This window comes from Megascapheus bottae, chromosome 14 (assembly GCF_031878675.1).
Source record: "Megascapheus bottae isolate mThoBot1 chromosome 14, mThoBot2.hap1, whole genome shotgun sequence".
NCBI classification, from domain to species: domain Eukaryota; kingdom Metazoa; phylum Chordata; class Mammalia; order Rodentia; family Geomyidae; genus Megascapheus; species Megascapheus bottae.
The window spans coordinates 1,626,675-1,644,057 of NC_143522.1; the positions used below are offsets into that span (position 1 = coordinate 1,626,675).

Here is a 17,383-nt window from a genome sequence, read left to right on the forward strand (position 1 = left end):
CCAACTAATTTGAATGTTGTAAAACTAGCATTAGCTTTTTAACAGAAATACTCACTGGTTCTTGTACAATTCAATTGGTTTCATCATGATATTTTCATACATGTATATATACACATATATGCCACATATATTCTTCAATTACATTCACCTCCTCATTTTTTGTACTGGTTGGTTTTGAGATAGGGTCTTATTTTTTTGCCTAGGTATGAATGGACTGGAGCTCTCCAGTTTTATGCTTTCCACCAAAGCTGGGGCACTAGGTATATATTACTACACATAGCTATTGAGAAAAGTTCTTAAGAATTTTTTGCCCAGGCTGTTCTTAAGCTGCGGTCTCCTGAGCAGCTAGGTTTTTAGGCATGCCCAACCATGTCTGGATAGAACCTTAAACATTTTGCTGAGTCAAAAAGCCAAGCACAAAAGGGCATGATTCCATTTTTTTTCTTTTAATCTAATTACTAGTATTGAAAGCAGATCTTAAGAAGTGGAAGTGAGCTGAGAGATCAAACCTAAGGAGACATAGGGGAACCTTTTGCAGTGATAGAAATGTGCTGTGTTGCCATGATGGTAGTGGCTGAACAGTCATTAATATTCATTGACCTTCAAATCAGAATATTTTACTCTATAAAAATGAGGAAAACCGGGGGCCGGGAGTTTGGCCTAGTGTTGGAGTGCTTGCCTAGCATGCACGAAGACCTGGGTTCGATTCCTCGGTACCCCACATACATGGCAAAAAGCCAGAAGTGGTGCTGAGGTTCAAGTGGTAGAGTGCTAGCCTTGAGAAAGTCCAAGGACAGTGCTCCGGCCCTGTGACCAAGCCCAGGACTAGCAAAAAAAAAAAAAAAAAAAAAAAGAAGAAAACCCATCTAAAGGGCCCATAAGACATTACTCACCTTGCTGAGATAATAGCTGCCAAGACAGATCATTAGAATTTATCTCAAGGGATTCTTTTTCTTTCTTGTAGATCTGAGATTCATTATTCAAGTAGTTCAGATTCTATAAAAGAAAGGTTGTGTCATTGTTTTCCTGAGTCTGGTTACTGTGTGTTTAAAATAGGCATGTAGTCATTTAATAAACCTAGAACCCAGATGAAGGGAGCAAGTGGCTAGCACTCTTGACAAGCTTCCATCTAAGGAGAAAGACAGAAGGCATTGGGAATGTAAACTGATACGGTAAAAATTGAAGAGGTGTGTTGTTTGACAACATGAAGTTCCAAAGAAAAGTATTCCCTATGTAAAAACATACAGATGGAAATTTGAATTATTTTCATAAGAGAAGTTATCACAAGAGAGTCTATTGGAATACAAGTGGATGAAATTCTGTTTGTGTCAATGACTAGAAAAAGAATGAAGAGTGCCAGAAGCCTAGCTTAGTGGTAGAGTGCTTGCCTGGCATGCACAAAGACCTGGGTTCGATTCCCTAGAACCATATACACACAAAGAGCAGGAAGTGGTGCTGTGGTTCAAGTGGCAGAGTGCTAGCCTTGAGCAAAAAGCATCTAAGGACAGTGCCCAGGCTGAGTTCAAGCCCCAGGACTGGGGGATAAAAAGAAAAAGAATGAAGATATGTTTCTCATGTGAGATCTTGAGACCAGTCTGGAGCACCACTGCTCTTTCAAACATTAGGACTTGTTTAGCCATGCTTGTATGCATGCATGCATGTATGTATGTATGTATGTATGTATGTATGTATTTTTGAGACGTGAAGTCAGCGACTCACACTCTTCCTTAGCTTTTTCTGCTCAAGGTTAGCACTCTACCACTTAAGCCATGCCTCCAATTTAGCTTTTTGCTGATTAATTGGAAATAAGAGTCTTATATACCTGCCCAGGCTTTGAATTGCTATCCTTGAATCTCAGTTTCCTGAGAAACTAGAATTATATGTATGAGCCACCCTGTATCTTGCCTATTTTGCTATTTTAGTTCTGCCCCTCCCCCACCCCGCAATAGATTGGTAGGATAGCTATTGGCATTTTACAGGAGGGAAAAAAAATCACCCATATAAGTTAAGAGATTTTTCTTAATGCCATTCACTAGCCAGTGGCTGTGCCAATTCTTAGACATTGCTGTAGCAACCACTGTTTTATATAACATTAAAATTTTTAAAGCACATAGTCTTAATTTCTTCATCTGTAAAAGGATTGTAACATATTCCCCACTTTATCAGAGTTTTATGAATATCAAACAGAATCAATCAAAATGAAACCATGCTAATTAAGCTTTGTTACTCTTGGGGCCCATTGATACAGATTCTGACCTTAAGATCTTTTTACTTTACTGAAAAGTTATTTTATAAAATGAAGTTCATTTACTTTAGACTTTCAGTTTACGGGGGTCGGAAGATGGCCTGGAGACAATAGGGACGCAGCCTAGTTCTCTCCTGCAAAAAGAGAGAATCAGGGAATGCCACGAGCCAACTACCTTAAGAAATCCACAACTACAAATTCAAGAAGCAACGGAGAAGGACTCAAACCAGAAAAGAAATCCAGATAAAGCTTATATCCAACGTTCTCAAAGAATTGGGAACATGAGGCCCTTCCCCCATCCCTCCCCCGGGAAGCAACGCAGAATCCAGATGCAGAAACCCACATAGACCGGGGCGTGGACAGCACAGACAGCGGCCCAGACCAGAGGGGGAGCGAAGACCCACCAACACCACGGAGCAGCTCACATCTAACCCAGCGGAGCTCCCCCAAACCCATCGGGAAAGCAGAGCTGATGGTGAGCTACAGAACTTAACCCAGACCCCTCCACCCCGCCCAAGAAAGACTGGCAAGTGCAGGGGGGCAAGGAACTCAGAATCCTGTCCCTTCCCCCAACAGCCCCCTCCTCCAGGACATTGACTGGAGACTGACAGGCGGGCGGTCGCCAAGACCCAGGACCCCACCAAAGGGGGTGGAGGTGTCCCTGCTCCCACCCACCCAACAGGTTCCTCCCCCAGGCCACTGAAACTGGAGACTGAGGGGCGCTGAGACCCTGCCTTCCAACAGAGGGTGGGGGTTTGCAGGAGTCTGAGAGCCAGCATCTAACTGACCCAAACCTGAGCTGGGTACCCACCTACTGGGAGCCTCCAGAAAGACAGCACCAAGGGGCCCTACACAGAGTCTCAGACAGACTCTGCCAAAGTGGCTGAAACACAGCAGGGAACTGAAGGGCAGACCAGCAGGGGCCCAGCTCCACCCCTGAGAGCTAGAAAGGCGGGGCCCCGCCCTCAGAGCCCACGTCCTCAGCTGGGCCCCGCCCCTGGGAATGGCGGAAACCACTCAGATGGGTGCAGCTGGAAGCTACCAGAAAATCCCAAACCCCAGATGCTCGGCTGGGCCCTGCCCCTGGGAACAGGGCAGGAAAATTAGCCATCTGCCGGCTAGCTAAGACTGAAGTGCACATCTTCATCCTATGGCCCACTGTGGGGCCACTGTTTGGACTGAGAGCTAGCCGCACAGCTGCACACAGCCTCTGGGAACAGGCCACAAACTCAGACCTAGTTAGCGGTTGAACCAATCTGGCTGAGAACCACAGTCTACACACAGATTCCCAGAACCACCAGTTCCAAACCAAGTAAAGACCGCCACCTACCGACCACAGAGCAAACCTACAACAACAGTCCTCTATGCCTCGGAAAGTGCAACGATGAATTATGACATATATAAATAATCAAAGTCCCACACAAAGCCCAAAAGGAAACAAGAGGGAGGGGACGAGAGAGATGTCACCATCCCAAGAAATGACACCTGAAGAGACACGAAATATGACTCTATTCAAGGAGATGATTGTGGACATGACTAGAGAAATTAAAGCAGAATTACACAAACAAATCCAGGAACATAGCAGGAAATTACCAAAGAGCTCCTCGAGTTCAAAAGAGAAATGGAAGCAAAGATTAATACCCTCTCAGCAGACATGATCAGCTCAGTGGCCACAATTCAAGCAAAAATGGATGCACTAAGCAACAGATTGACTGAGATGGAGAATAGGACATCAGGAACGGAAGACAGAACGCAAGAGCTGGAACAGAGAATCATCGGTCTGGAGAAATCAGTCAGAATTCACCAAAGAGAACTCCAGGACCTGGCAGACACAGCTAAGAAATCTAATATAATAGGGATTGATGAGGGGGCCAAGTTCCAAGACAAAGGAATGCAACCCTTATTTACCAAAATCATAGCAGAGAACTTCCTCAACCTTAAAAGGGAAAATACTCACATTATTGAAGGTTTCAGGACCCCAAACAGGCAAGATCCTAGAAGGAGCTCATCTAGACACATCATAGTAAAGATACTAGACCAGAATACCAAAGAATTGATCTTAAATGCTACAAAAACAAAGAAAGAGCTACACTACAACGGGAAAAAAATTAGAATAACAGCAGACCTCTCCACGCAAACCCTAAAGGCAAGAAAAGCTTGGAAAAACATCATTCATGTCCTGAAGACCAACAACTGCCAACTCAGACTGATATATCCAGCAACATTAGCATTTAAATTTGAGACAGAAACAAGAATATTTCACTCCAAAGAGAAGCTATACGAATACGTGCACACTTTAAACTTTCAGTTTACAAAGAAGTTACATTTGCCCTATAAGGAGTTGTTGCTATTTCAAGAAGAGAAAAATGACATTATCTGCCCGAAGTGATGTTAGCAGATTCTAATTCAGTCTTTCAAACTGGGATATAGTATACAAACTTTTGTTATTACTGTTTTTTGTCACACAAAATAAAATATGAAAACTATTCATTTTAAAAAGAGATGTATGTTATAGTCTTTAGAATACATGTCCCGAGCATGAAAATCAGTGGCATATTGAATTATTGAACATAAATTATTAAAACGATGGATCATACATAATAACTAACCTTAATCTTCTGAGAACTAAACCCAGAACTTAAAGTCTATAAGTTGAGACTGGAATTTTAGGGTCTTGATGAACCCAAGAATTTTTTTTTTTTTTGCTGTAAGTGATCTATCAATATGACAGACTGCTTTAATTTTTTAAATGGGTAAAAACCTTGGTACAGGTATGTACATCGAGGAGATGTTCAAGTGACCAGCAGTATAGCAATAAAGGTTCATCAGTTATTAGAGAAAGGCAAATTAGCATACACTCCAGAATAGCTGAATTGACGAGGCATGTTGGTAGTAATATAGGGTCACCAGTGCCCTGGTGCACTGAGGAGAGGGCAGCAAGTGGGTAACACTTTCTGGAGACCGGCAAATTTGTTAAGATTAACTCTATAATCTAGAGATTCCGTGTGTGTGTGTGTGTGTGTGTGCGCGCGTGTGTGTGTGTGTATGTGTGTGTGCACGCGCGCGTATGCTCACCAAAAATCTATACTCAAGATATTCATGGCAACACTGCCAAGAATTAGAAACTCTCCAAATATTCAACAGGAGAAATGGGTATAAAGTGAAGTACATTCACACAATAGAATACTCTGCAGAACTAAGAATAATGAACTGACTACACTCAAGAATGACTAATCTCATGAACACAAGAGCGCACAAAGGGTCATACACTATGTCCTACAGTGTGTGTGCATGCAGTGTTCCAAAGAAGGCAGAGCTAGTCTGTGATGTTTGAACTCAGGAAGTCGTACTATGCCACTTGGCATAGTGGTGCTATGCCACTTGGCACAAAAGTATGAAAGACTCCACCTCTAAAAACAGTAAGCAGCTAAAAGCAAAGTTGGAGGTGTAGCTCAACTGGCAGTGTGCCAGCTGAGCAAGTAAATTAAGCAAGCTAAGTAAGTGTGTGAAGACCAGAATTCAAGTCCCAATACAGAAAGAAAAAGTTTACTTGTAGAGTTATTCTTTTAGCATTGCTAGTCTAAGCAACCAATCAAAACCATTATAGCAAATGAGATGTTGATGAACTTACTTCTCTTATTTTTTTGTTTTCTTCCATCAAAAGGTTTGTTTTATCATCATTTATCTGGATTTCAATTTCTAACTTCTTTAGACATTCAAAATGACTGTAGATTTTCTTGATTTCTTCTTCTCGTGACTGTTGTAATTCTGTTTTCATTTTCTCCTACTCAAACATAAACACCACAATTATCTCACAGATCATATGCAGAGCAGGAGTCTTCATTAAGTCCTGAGTCACACAGCTCACCCTATGTCTCCCTCCCTTGCAGAACTCCACAAAACTTAAAGCTGACTTATTCAAATTATCCATGGACTTCCCAGTATTAAGTATCATGGATAATGAGATATCCACTAAATAGGAAATATTTGAATATGACAACTGCTTGGCAAAAAATGGAGATGGTATGGCTAGGAGTTTGGCCTAGTGGTAGAGTGCTTGCCTAGCATGCATGAAGGCCTGGATTCGATTCCTCGGTACCACATTCATAGAAAAAAAACCTGGAAGTGGTGCTGTGGCTCAAGTGGTAGAGCTCTAGCCTTGAGAAAAGTCCAAGGACAGTGCTCAGGTCCTGAGTTCAAGCCCCACAACTGGCAAAAAAAAAATGCAGACGGGACAGTATTTATTGAGACTTTAAAGGAAGATTTCTTGAAGAAAAAAAAATCACTTTATGGATTTTATGAATTTCTCTACTGTTTTCTCAACTGAATTCTCCATTCAATTCTTGATTATGAAACACTATTATAAACCCAACCTCCTGATTCATTGTGCAATCACCATCTTTTAAATGGATTTGACCATTGACCAGTTTAGAACCTAAATGATCAAATGTTCTCTGGAACTGTCCTCACAGGCATACCCAGAGCTGCACTTTACTAATCTTCTAGGCATCTCACCTTCCAATCAAGTTGACAATGATTAAGTTGACAATTAAATTGGCAATTAAGATTAACTGAGAGGGAAAGAAACAGAGAGATGAAGACAGAGACTATTACTTCCAAGGACTCTGGAACCAACACTGTATAATTATCATTTTATTAAGAACAAAAAATATATATAATATGTATATGTGAGTACATTCATATAGATATATGAATATGCATGGCTGTATGACTATATATATGGCTATTTTTAAGGGTCAGGTGGTGGCACACATCTGTAATCTCAGTTGCATGGGAGACAGAGATGGGGGAATTTAGGTTCAAAACCAGCCCAAGGAAAAGCTATTGAGATCCTGCAAAAACAAATAGGTGGGAGGCAGATATAGGTTCCATGTCTGAAACTATCCCTGGTCAAAAATATATGACACAATGCGAAAAATTATCCCCCGAAGGACTGGAGATATAAGGCAAGTGATGGAGTGCTTGCAGCACACGGCCCAAGTTCCCCTTTTCTCTATGGATTCATCTTAATTCCCAACTTCATTGAATTCAGAGACACTTCAGAGATCAGCAATGCTAATGCCCAACAGTGGTCATGTCTGCGAGGTCAGTTCCAATGACGAATAGATCATGAGGGCTCTGATTCAAAACTGAATCGATTATTGGGACAGGGTAAAACTATGGATAGTGGAGCTAGCGGGTGTGCTTGTGAAGATTACATGCTGACTCTGGCCTTTTCCTGTCACTACTCTCTGCATCCTGATTGCTGTGTGGTCAGCAGCTTTCTCCACTGTGCTTTCTTTAGGATGCTTCTGCTTTGCCAGAGGCCTATAAACCAAGAAGCCTGCCAACCACAGGCTGAAACTCTGAAGCCATGGTCCCAAATAGACCTTTCTTTCCTTAAGATGACTATCTTGGGTACTTGCCAGCAATGGGAAAACTGGAACACTCTCTCTAATACTTACATATTTCTATATAATACACATATATACCACAATACAAAATTATGTATAATAGATTTATAATATATGCACCTTACACACATAGGTAGATACGTGCATATGTATGCAATTGCAATTTAAAACTTTAACATAAAATGATGATTTTTTAATCATAGTGAATTTTATGAAAACATCAATGGTGCCAGGTAAATAGTACTATCTGTGTTATGCACCAATTTTGTCATGATAAAAGAAAAAAGGATGAGACATCAGGTATGGTAGTACACACATGTAACCCCAGCAGCTGTGACACAGAGGCAGAATGGTGCCATCAAGGCCAGCTAGAGCCACATGTAACAAAACTTGTCTCAAAAACCCAACAAGAGCTAGGAATTCCAGTCACTGGTAGAATAATTGTCTGCTGTGGACACGGCTTTGGGTTCCATCCCCAGCGCTTAGCAGGGGGAGGGGTAGAAGAAGGAGGGAGAAGGCACAAATCCTTTACCATGTTTTTAAGGTATTTTCCAATGTCCTTTGAAAATTGATAAGTGTTGGTAGTCAGTGAAATCTTCTCCTGCTTCTGTACTATTGGAAATAGGAAAAAGAACTGTCCACAAAATTGCTTAGTTTGATAAGTAAGACATACACTTAGTTTTGAAGGCCAAATACTATTAAAAACTATTATTTCTAGTGGTATTGTTGTTACTATGATAACACTCCAAAAGACCATTACTATATACAAAAAATTAGATCTCCCTGGTGCTAAGTGTAGCACCAGTTTGCTTAGAACTACTTTTAGTTGTTGTTCTTCTACTTAAGCTCAATTTTCTTAAAATATATGCTTCTACAGTTATTTCTTAATGCATTAAGACTTTTTTCATTGAGTTATTAATATAGTAGAGGGCTTAAACATATACGCTCCCATCCCATGTCCTATGCTCATACCCAAACCTCTACCTCTCCTCCTTCTCACCATCCTTGGAAAGCAGAGTCTTTGCTTAAACTAATCTTAACTGTCAGTCCCATATAATAATGGAAGGGCTTAGTCACATATGAGCCAAATGACAGTATGACAGTAGTTCTCTTTTGTAACATTTTGTTTTCAATGGAGTGAAAATTGTCTCACTTTAAACAAGTTCCTCAGTATCCTATATACATTAATTCGCACCAAAGTCAACAACAGAAGTATGAAATCTTTCTGAATATGACTTCCCCTTGTGATGGTTTGGGTAAATATACCTGAGTTATGATATTGTATGCTTAGTCCCCAGAGTGCTATTATTGGAAGATGATGGGATGGTTAGTAGGTGGAGTCTCGTGGCAGTCTGTCTCATGGAGGGTGTACCCCTGACCCTTCAAGGGACCCCGGCCTCTTTGTTTCCTCGTGAAAGTAGTATACTTTATGGCACAAACAAGCACACCAAACAGGCATAAAGAAAATGATGTGCTTAGTAGACTGGAAACTTCAAACCTGGAAGCCCAAAAAAACCCTTTTCTTCTTCTTTATACTCACAGTGTTCTATACCCTCCATCTAGAGCAAAAGGGGTAAGGGAAAGACTGGAAACTAGGTATGCAGGGTGAGTCTGAAGAAATTGCTAACAAATCAAGAAAGTCTACCTGAGTTTGCTAAATGAAAACAGAGAAGTGGCAAATCAACCAAGATGAGGGAATCAGAATGAAAACCTCAGTACTTATTATTGTAACATCCATATACTTTTAAAGAATAACCTATCTTTCTTGGCAACAATCACAATTCACTTATATTTGTGGTTACATTATATGTGATCATTATTTTATTGACACAGCTTCATGTTCGTCCTTGCTAGCTGGTTGTTCCGACCCAGTGGGTGGTCTTTGCTTCATTTCCAGTCCTTTTGGTGACTTTTGGTCCTGTCCTTTTTATTTCTATGGTTCTTTCATCATCATTCTGGAAAATAAGTTCTAGAAGTGCTTCCTGCTTAGAGACCTACACTGGATATAATTCTTTCTTCTCAAATCTCAAATCTCTAGGGAAATTCTGACCTTGGATGTTGTGTTAGATAACCATATCTATTTTGTTTTAGAAAACAACTATTTTGTGTTAAGCCCATACATGGTTATGCTATGAAGAAGAATGCAAAATATGTTATTTGTTCCCAGTTCTGAGATAAGACTTACTTATCTCTGCCACAGAGACTGGCTAGTGAAAAAAGATCTGAGACATATCCACTTGATAAATGATTAAAGTTGTAGCCAGAAAAAAGATAAATTTGCAAATTTATAATAAAAAAGACAAAAATTGCCACGTGCCTGTGGCTCATGCTGTAATCCTAGCTACTGAGATCTGAGGGTCACAGTTCAAAGCCAGCCCAGGCATCAAAGTCTGTGGCATTCTTATTTCTAGTTAACCACCAGAAAATCAGAAGTGGTACTGTGGCTCAAGTGGTAGAGTACTAGCCTTGAGCTAAAGAGCTCAGGGACAGCCCCCAGGCCCAGAGTTCAAACCATATGATCGACAACCCCCACCAAAAAAACCCAAAAAGCAAAATAATCTCACATAGTGGCAGACATGAGAGCTACCTACAGCAAGTATTTATAGGTGACATAATACAGTGGACTACTAGTTCTTATTTTTAAAGAATCTTTAAAAGATAAAGGGAATATGAGGTATGGAGAAGAAAAAAAATAGTAGATATGAAACCTAGAAAATAGAGAGCTAAGGTGCTAGGAAAAGTTGAATGAACTTCACCACTGGCCTGCAATTGGTGACCTCCCCTTCTAGTGGAAGACAATCTGGGATGGGATTAATGTTTCATACATACTTTGAAGAATCCTTAAGATTTCTCCTAAATGTTCAGACGTTTTTGTATATTCTTCTTCTGCTATGTGAAGTTGTGGACGGCTAACAACGAGCTCCTCTTCTTTTTGTTTGTAAATCTTTACTTCCTTAACAAGTAAATCCTTTAAAGAAAATAATGCTAATTGGAAAGTATAGTTTTGGAAATTTTACAGTATTCAGAAGAAAAAAAAGTAAGTTCTTCCAAAGGAAGAATTCTATCTTCTGTCCTGAAGTGAAAGGAAGGATATCTAGGCATTTAATAAATATGTATTATCCATGTTATCTACTCTCTGACAATCTATAAAGTAAGGATATTGGATTCAACTGCCTTTCCCATTTGTTCTGTATCTCTATTAGGACATGTCTGTGGTTACCATGTACATCACCAAAAACATATTTGAGAAAAAATTCCTTTGGTTGATTATATTATATTAAAAAGGGGAGGACATCAAAACCAGAATACACAGGCAAGGCACAGGTGGCCACACCTGTAATCTTAGCTACTTATGAGGCCGAAATTTGAGGATCATAGTTGGAAGCTGGCCTGGGCAGGAAAGTGTGTGAGACGCTTATCTACAATTAACTGGAAGAAGCATTTCCATAAACTAGTAGTAGATCTTTGGCTCCGAGTGATGGATTACTAGTCTTGAGTAAAAAACAGCTCAGGGACAGTACCCAGGCCCTGAGTTCAAGCCTCATGGCTGACAAAGAACAAACAAAAACCCTTCTCCAACACCAGTATAAACCAGTTATAAGACATTTGAATGTAAATAAAACATGGAGAGAGGTAGGAATAATTTGCTATCACATTAAAAGTAAATGAGTCAAAAATGGAATACAACGATGCTTGTCTACTTATGCAAACTTGTTTCATTTAGCTTCAAATAGAATAATAGTTAGACTTCTTTAAAAAAATATTGAGTTGGCTGTGAGTATGGCCTAGGGGTAGAGTGCTCGCCTAGCATGCATGAAGCTCTGGGTTTGATTCATCGGTACCACGTACACAGAAAAAGTCAGAAGTGGCACTGTGGCTTAAGTGGCAGAGCGTTGCCTTGAGCAAAAATAAATAAATAAATGAAATTATGAGACATTTAACAAGGCAGAGGGAGCTAGCTTACTTGTGCTGATTTGGAAACCCATTTTTGTCTTCCTTTAATACTTTTAGTATTAAATACTAATACTTTAGTATTGTGGAGTTGGACTGAGCCTTTGGCTGCCAGCGGGAGTGTGGTTTCTCAGCTTCCCTTGCACATGGGTTTGATGAAGAAGTTTGTAACGAGAAGTCACAGGTCTAGATTTTTCAAGAACACTACAACCACCCTTCTTGTTCTTCTCTACTAATGATTGCCCTCCAAGAGACAGGCCCCTACCACCCTAATCTTGAAAAAGTATAGATTTTTGTTGTGTTCTGCAGACTTGTGACCTTTGGACCGCTGGGCATTTCCATGGCCAGTTTTCTCTACTGTCCCCAGAACTCAGTCCTTACTTCATCCCCAGAACACCCTGGGTTTTTTTGTTGTTGTTTTTCTTCTTTTTTTTTTTTCCCCGTGGGTCATGGGGCTTGGACTCTGGGCCTGGGCACTCTCCCTGATCTCTTCAGCTCAATGCTATAGCCCTACCCCTAGGCTTGGGCATTGTCCCTGAGCTCTTCAGCTCAAGGATACCAACCCCACCCCTTGAGCCACAGCCCTACTTTCCATTTTCTAGCAATTAATTGAGATAAGAGTCTCACAGACTTTCTTTGCCCCAGAGAGCTTTGAACCATGATCCTCAGATTTCACCCTCCTGAGTAGCTAGGATTACAGGCATGAGGCACCGCGTGACTTAGAATATCCTGTTTTAAAGAAGGGTTTCTGAGATAAACTGCTAGACTTGCCTCCTCATCACTCTTATCAGCTTTCCCCCACTTCTTGCACAGCTCCGCTGGTTCCCAGGCTGATGCCAGCACTTCTGCCTACTCACCATTCTACTTAGAGGCAATAGAAAAATTACCTCATACTTGTTCAGTTCTTTCATTAACTTTTTCTCTTTGTGAACATAAATCTTCTCCTCTTTTCTTAATTCTAACCTAAGTCTTTCAATCTCTGTCACAAATTCTTCGATTTCTTCTTCTCTCTGTGTAGTCTAATTAGAGAGAGGGGGAAAGAAATTGATCATTTCTCTTGTAAGTGGTCAGCTTTAATTCAGGTAAATTGTTACTTTCTCACATCAGACTTGCCTACAACTTTTTCAAGCTATGGGACTTGTCAGTAATTACCAAAAAGACTATTTTTTCCTTTTGAATGTTAAGTGCTTCACTCTATTTTATCTACAAATGAATGACAAGAGATGTGGGAACGTTTGGGATGGTTGGTGGGCAGAGAGTAAATCTATGTGTTCTGAATTATATTTCCTCTCATGCATTTATTTTAAATTATTCTCTTTCTCTCTCTCTCTCTCTGTCTCTGTCTCTGTCTCTGTGTGTGTGTATGTGTGTGTGTGCGTGTGTGTGTGTGTGTGTGTGTGTGTGTGTGTGTGTGTGTGTATGTGTTGGTACCACCATTTGAACTCAGGATCTCACATACTCACTGAGTCCTTTTACTCATAGCTTATTGTGTTTGATCTTTGAGCCCCTCTTCTGGATTTTTTTCCCTGGTTAACTTAATTGGAGAGTCTTGCAGAATTTTTGCTCAGGCTGACTTTGGATTTGAACTGTGATCCTCAAATCTCAGCATCCTAAATTGCTAGGATTGTAGAAGTAGGATTATAGTTGTGACCATCAAACTCCTGGCTTTGGGCACATTACTAGAGAAGGGAAAGTAATTCACTCTAACCTTTCAGTCAACAAAAAGAAAAAGACCTTTTAATATGAGAGAGTTTAAGTAACTTTCTAAAGACAAGGACTGATGATTCTCAATGTAGGGAACTATGTTAATTCTGAGCATCTTTAGTTTCCTTACCTCTTCCAATAAGTCAATTCGCTTCAGTTCTGCCTCTTCTATTTGCTGTGCAATATCCTTTAGCTCACCCTTAAGAGAAGCCAGCCAACGTGCATGCCTTTTTCTTGAACATGCTATTTTCCACTGAGCTACAACACTAGAAATGAGAACAAAAATAATGACCACAAGCACAGAAAGGGACCAAGGAAGGGCTGGGAATGTGGCTGAGTGGCCAGCCTTGGGCAAAAGAAGTTGGCCAAAGAAAATGAAGAAATTCTAAGCAAAATAAATCCTACTTTGCTTTTCAGAAACAACTTCAATCATTAGTGATGCAGACCCCACAAAGTAACTGCAATAATACAAGAAAATATTAGCTTCCTCTGTGTTCTCGCTGAAAGTTTCTTCCCAGTGAGAAATGTTTGTCTTGTGTCTAAGACAACAGTGGACAGAGAACATTAAACAGCCCAGAGCCCTTCACTGGGGGGTGGCAAGGAGTACACTGAGGGAAAAAGGGAAGCAGCATAGAAAAAACAGCAATGGGACTCTCTAAATTGCCCAGAGTGCTAAAGAGATTTCAAATTCTGGGCTTCTTAATTTTATCTATCACACATTAAAAAAGGTACCCCTTTGGGGAATGATAAAAATTATGCAACCAGAGCCCTGTACAGAATAGGGTTAATGCCAGTGGCAGCAACAACAATCACAACACTAAAACACTATAGTAAAATACAGCTACCTATTAAACAGTGGCTTCTGGATACACTTGATCTAAATACTTTCCCTAGATCTTATCCTTGGCATTCATGGTTTATAATGTGGCACAACCACTTCCATCCCTCACTTTACAGGAGTGGGAGCAAAGAGAAGGGATTAAATAACTGAGCCATGGCCAGAGCTAGCAGGGAAGAAAAACCACAGGGCATTGATCAATTCCACTCTTTAAACATTCCACTCTATTGCAATGGAAAACTGTGATTCTGTTCAATGCCCAAAAGCAAAAATTCAAGTTAACAAACATATATAGATCTGAAAAAACATACACATTATACATATACATACATACATGTATACAGACATATGTATATATATATTACCATCTCTGACTTTCTCTTTCCAGGTTATCCACTAGAATTTTTATTTGTTTTCGATATACTTCGTTTGCTGCTCTGAAAGCAAGAGAAACATAACAATTTTACATCTTAAATGAAAGTTAAAGTGACCTAAAATGGCAGAAACGTACAATAGAGGGTCATCCTTGGGGTAATGTTCAGGCAATTCTGGTCCCCATCATTAAAAGGCACCTGTGTCCAAAGTGTCATTAGAATTCAGGATCTACTTACCTCTACAATGAAAAGTTCAATGGTAATGACTTAGGTAGACTATGAAACAGAGATAGCCAGTTATTAATATCCATTTTAGTAACACATTAGAAATTGGCATATGCTTACAGTTATTATCTGTTAAAATGCAGAGAAGAATAAAGATGAAAAAGACAAAAACCACATAGACACCAAGCATGATGACAAATTACTATAATCCCAACTATGTAGGAGGATTATGGGCCAAAGAAAGCCCTAGCAGGGGTTGAGGGGTTGGCCTAGTGGTAGAATGCTTGCCTAGCATGCATAAAGACCCAAGTTTGATTCCTCAGTACCACATACATAGAGAAAGCCAGAAGTGGTAGAGCCCTGACCTTGAGAAAGGCCAAGGACCCAAGGACAGTGTTCAGGCCCTGAGTTCAAGCCCAGGAATGGCAAAAAAGAAAAAAGAAAAAAGAAAGAAAAAAAATGAAAAGAAAGTCCTGGCAAAATGTAAGACCCTAATGGAAAATAACCAAAGCAAGAAAATGCTAGTAGCATGGCAAAAGTGACCTCCCTAAGAGACCCGAGATCGAACCCCACTACTTCTACCAAAATAAACCCAAATTAAACAAACAAATTAACAACAAACAAGTACCGGTTAAGGGTATCGAGTGCAGCAAGTCCTTCTTCCATGTTTTTGATATCTATCTTTCTTTGTGCTAGGAAATGTTCTTTGTCAGTAATAAATGCTTTTTGTCTCTCGTAGCTGTCATGATTAAAACAAATTTTATCAGTTGGAGGTTAAAATGACCTTCCATTTTTTTTTCTAAAATCTAAAGATCGAACTAAAGTGTTGAGAATCAAATCCTTCCTTCCCTCCCTCCCTCCCTCCCTCCCCTTCCTTCCGTCCTTCCTTCCTTCCTTCCTTCCTTCCTTCCTTCCTTCCTTCCTTCCTTCCTTCCTTCCTTCCTTCCTTCCTAACTGTAAGATTCAGAGGAAACAAACATATATAAGCCAATGGGAGGGAATCTCAGCTTCTGTCTAACTACCAAAAAAACTGCATTTCTGGTATTTAAGAAAACCAGCTGAGCCGGCCCAATGGCTTGTGCCTGTAATCCTAGTTACTAAGGAGGCTGAGATCTGAGGATCAAGGTTCAAAGCCAGCCTGGGCACAAAAGGACCTGAGACTCTTATTTCCAATTAACCTCTAGAAAACAGGAAGTGAGGCTTGGCTCAAGGGTAGGGTGGTAGCTTTGAGCTGAAGAGCTCAGGGACAATGCCCAGGCCAAGTTCAAGCCCCATGACCCCCACACACACCAAAAAAACACAAAAAAACAAAAAAAACAATTGATGGCATTTTGTTATCGTAGTTTATATTAACTAAGACAAAAGCCCATGGTGACAGCTACTGTTAATTGTCATCAACACATCTTATGATTCCATCTGGCAGCTTAGTATTGATCTGGGGAATGTCTTTGCATGAAGCATTTTAACAGTATCCTTCTCAATACTCCATGCAACTGGACACAATAAATACAAGGATTCTGTAATATTTATAAAGAAAACATTGGTGAATATTCACTACCTTCTAGGCAATGTATGAGATCCTGGGTATATAGGGATAAGACAGAGTGACTTCTCTGATTTGTTTGCAGTACATGGGACTTGTAATCAGCTGTAGTGTTTGTAGTGTGGGAAGAGACTATATAGGCTGAAATGAAAAAATGACAAAATGAAAAAGCAAAGCTTTTGAGAAGCAAGCCAAAACCAAGTAAAATGTAGTTGGAAAAAAATGCAATTGGAAAGGAATATAGATATGTTTGAGAAGTGGAATGAACAAACCTTGACGATTAAATGGAATCAAACAGGTAGTGAAAGATTAAATGATTTCTTAGAATAATTTCTCAATCTCTTTATCAATATCTAAAGGAAATGTAGATGTTGAACTTGCTTTAATGAAGGCATTTCTCATACTTTGTTTGGCTAGTCCCACAGAATAAAAACACATTTATTCTCTCAAAACATCTGGTAAAGGCATTTGTTGTTGTTTTTTTTTAAGAAATAGATTTAGTAAGACAAAGAGCATTACTTGGCACTATGAGCACAAATTGAAGTGTGCTTATTTCTTACTGGATAAAGAACATTTTGTTGTTGGTATTCGGTTTTAAAACTAGGCTGAGCTTAAGTGGAGATCCAGTGGGTGGACCATAAGGCAAATATCCCATCAACTCTGGCATGTCGACTAGCGAAGGGACCAGAGGTACAAACATACTCTTTAAAGATCTTCTGATATTGCAGAAACACTTTTTCCTCTTCGTTTAAGAAAACCTTATATTGTGTGGAAACAGTAAGCTTTTTGTGGCGTAGCTCCTTGTTCTCCATTTGTGCTTTGTGTATTTTTGCTATCAGCTGGGAAAAAACAAAAGAAGTGTCTGAGAGGTTTATTCATGGTTCAGTGGAGGAGGTAGGCATCAAGCAGCTTTCAACCGACTAATACAGGTCACATGCCAAAATATGCTGTAGGTGTCTGAGTTAATTCTGATGTAAAGACCTCAGTTATTTAGTGGACTCTGTCTAATAAGTTGTATAAAATGTATAGACATGTGATCCTGTCACTGGTGATACATGTCTATAATCTGAACTAATCAGGAGGGTGTGA

The 17,383-nt window shown here is 39.9% G+C and overlaps 1 protein-coding gene across 2 annotated transcripts in view; it reads right to left on the reverse strand.

Annotated features, from left to right (window-relative positions):
- Ccdc175 (coiled-coil domain containing 175) overlaps nucleotides 1-17,383 on the reverse strand; it is a 59,662-nt gene that overhangs the window by 6,730 nt on the left and 35,549 nt on the right. For both annotated transcript variants that reach the window (XR_016537549.1, XM_090344208.1), the window contains exons 9-17: nucleotides 16,997-17,133; nucleotides 15,380-15,490; nucleotides 14,518-14,589; nucleotides 13,445-13,580; nucleotides 12,498-12,629; nucleotides 10,489-10,627; nucleotides 8,192-8,271; nucleotides 5,877-6,029; nucleotides 894-996 (exon numbers count right to left, since the gene is read on the reverse strand). Coding sequence is in view for 1 of the 2 variants with exons in the window: in XM_090344208.1 (XP_090200334.1) it covers nucleotides 894-996; nucleotides 5,877-6,029; nucleotides 8,192-8,271; nucleotides 10,489-10,627; nucleotides 12,498-12,629; nucleotides 13,445-13,580; nucleotides 14,518-14,589; nucleotides 15,380-15,490; nucleotides 16,997-17,133 (1,063 nt within the window). In the remaining variant the exon portion in view is untranslated. The remainder of the gene's footprint in view (nucleotides 1-893; nucleotides 997-5,876; nucleotides 6,030-8,191; nucleotides 8,272-10,488; nucleotides 10,628-12,497; nucleotides 12,630-13,444; nucleotides 13,581-14,517; nucleotides 14,590-15,379; nucleotides 15,491-16,996; nucleotides 17,134-17,383) is intronic.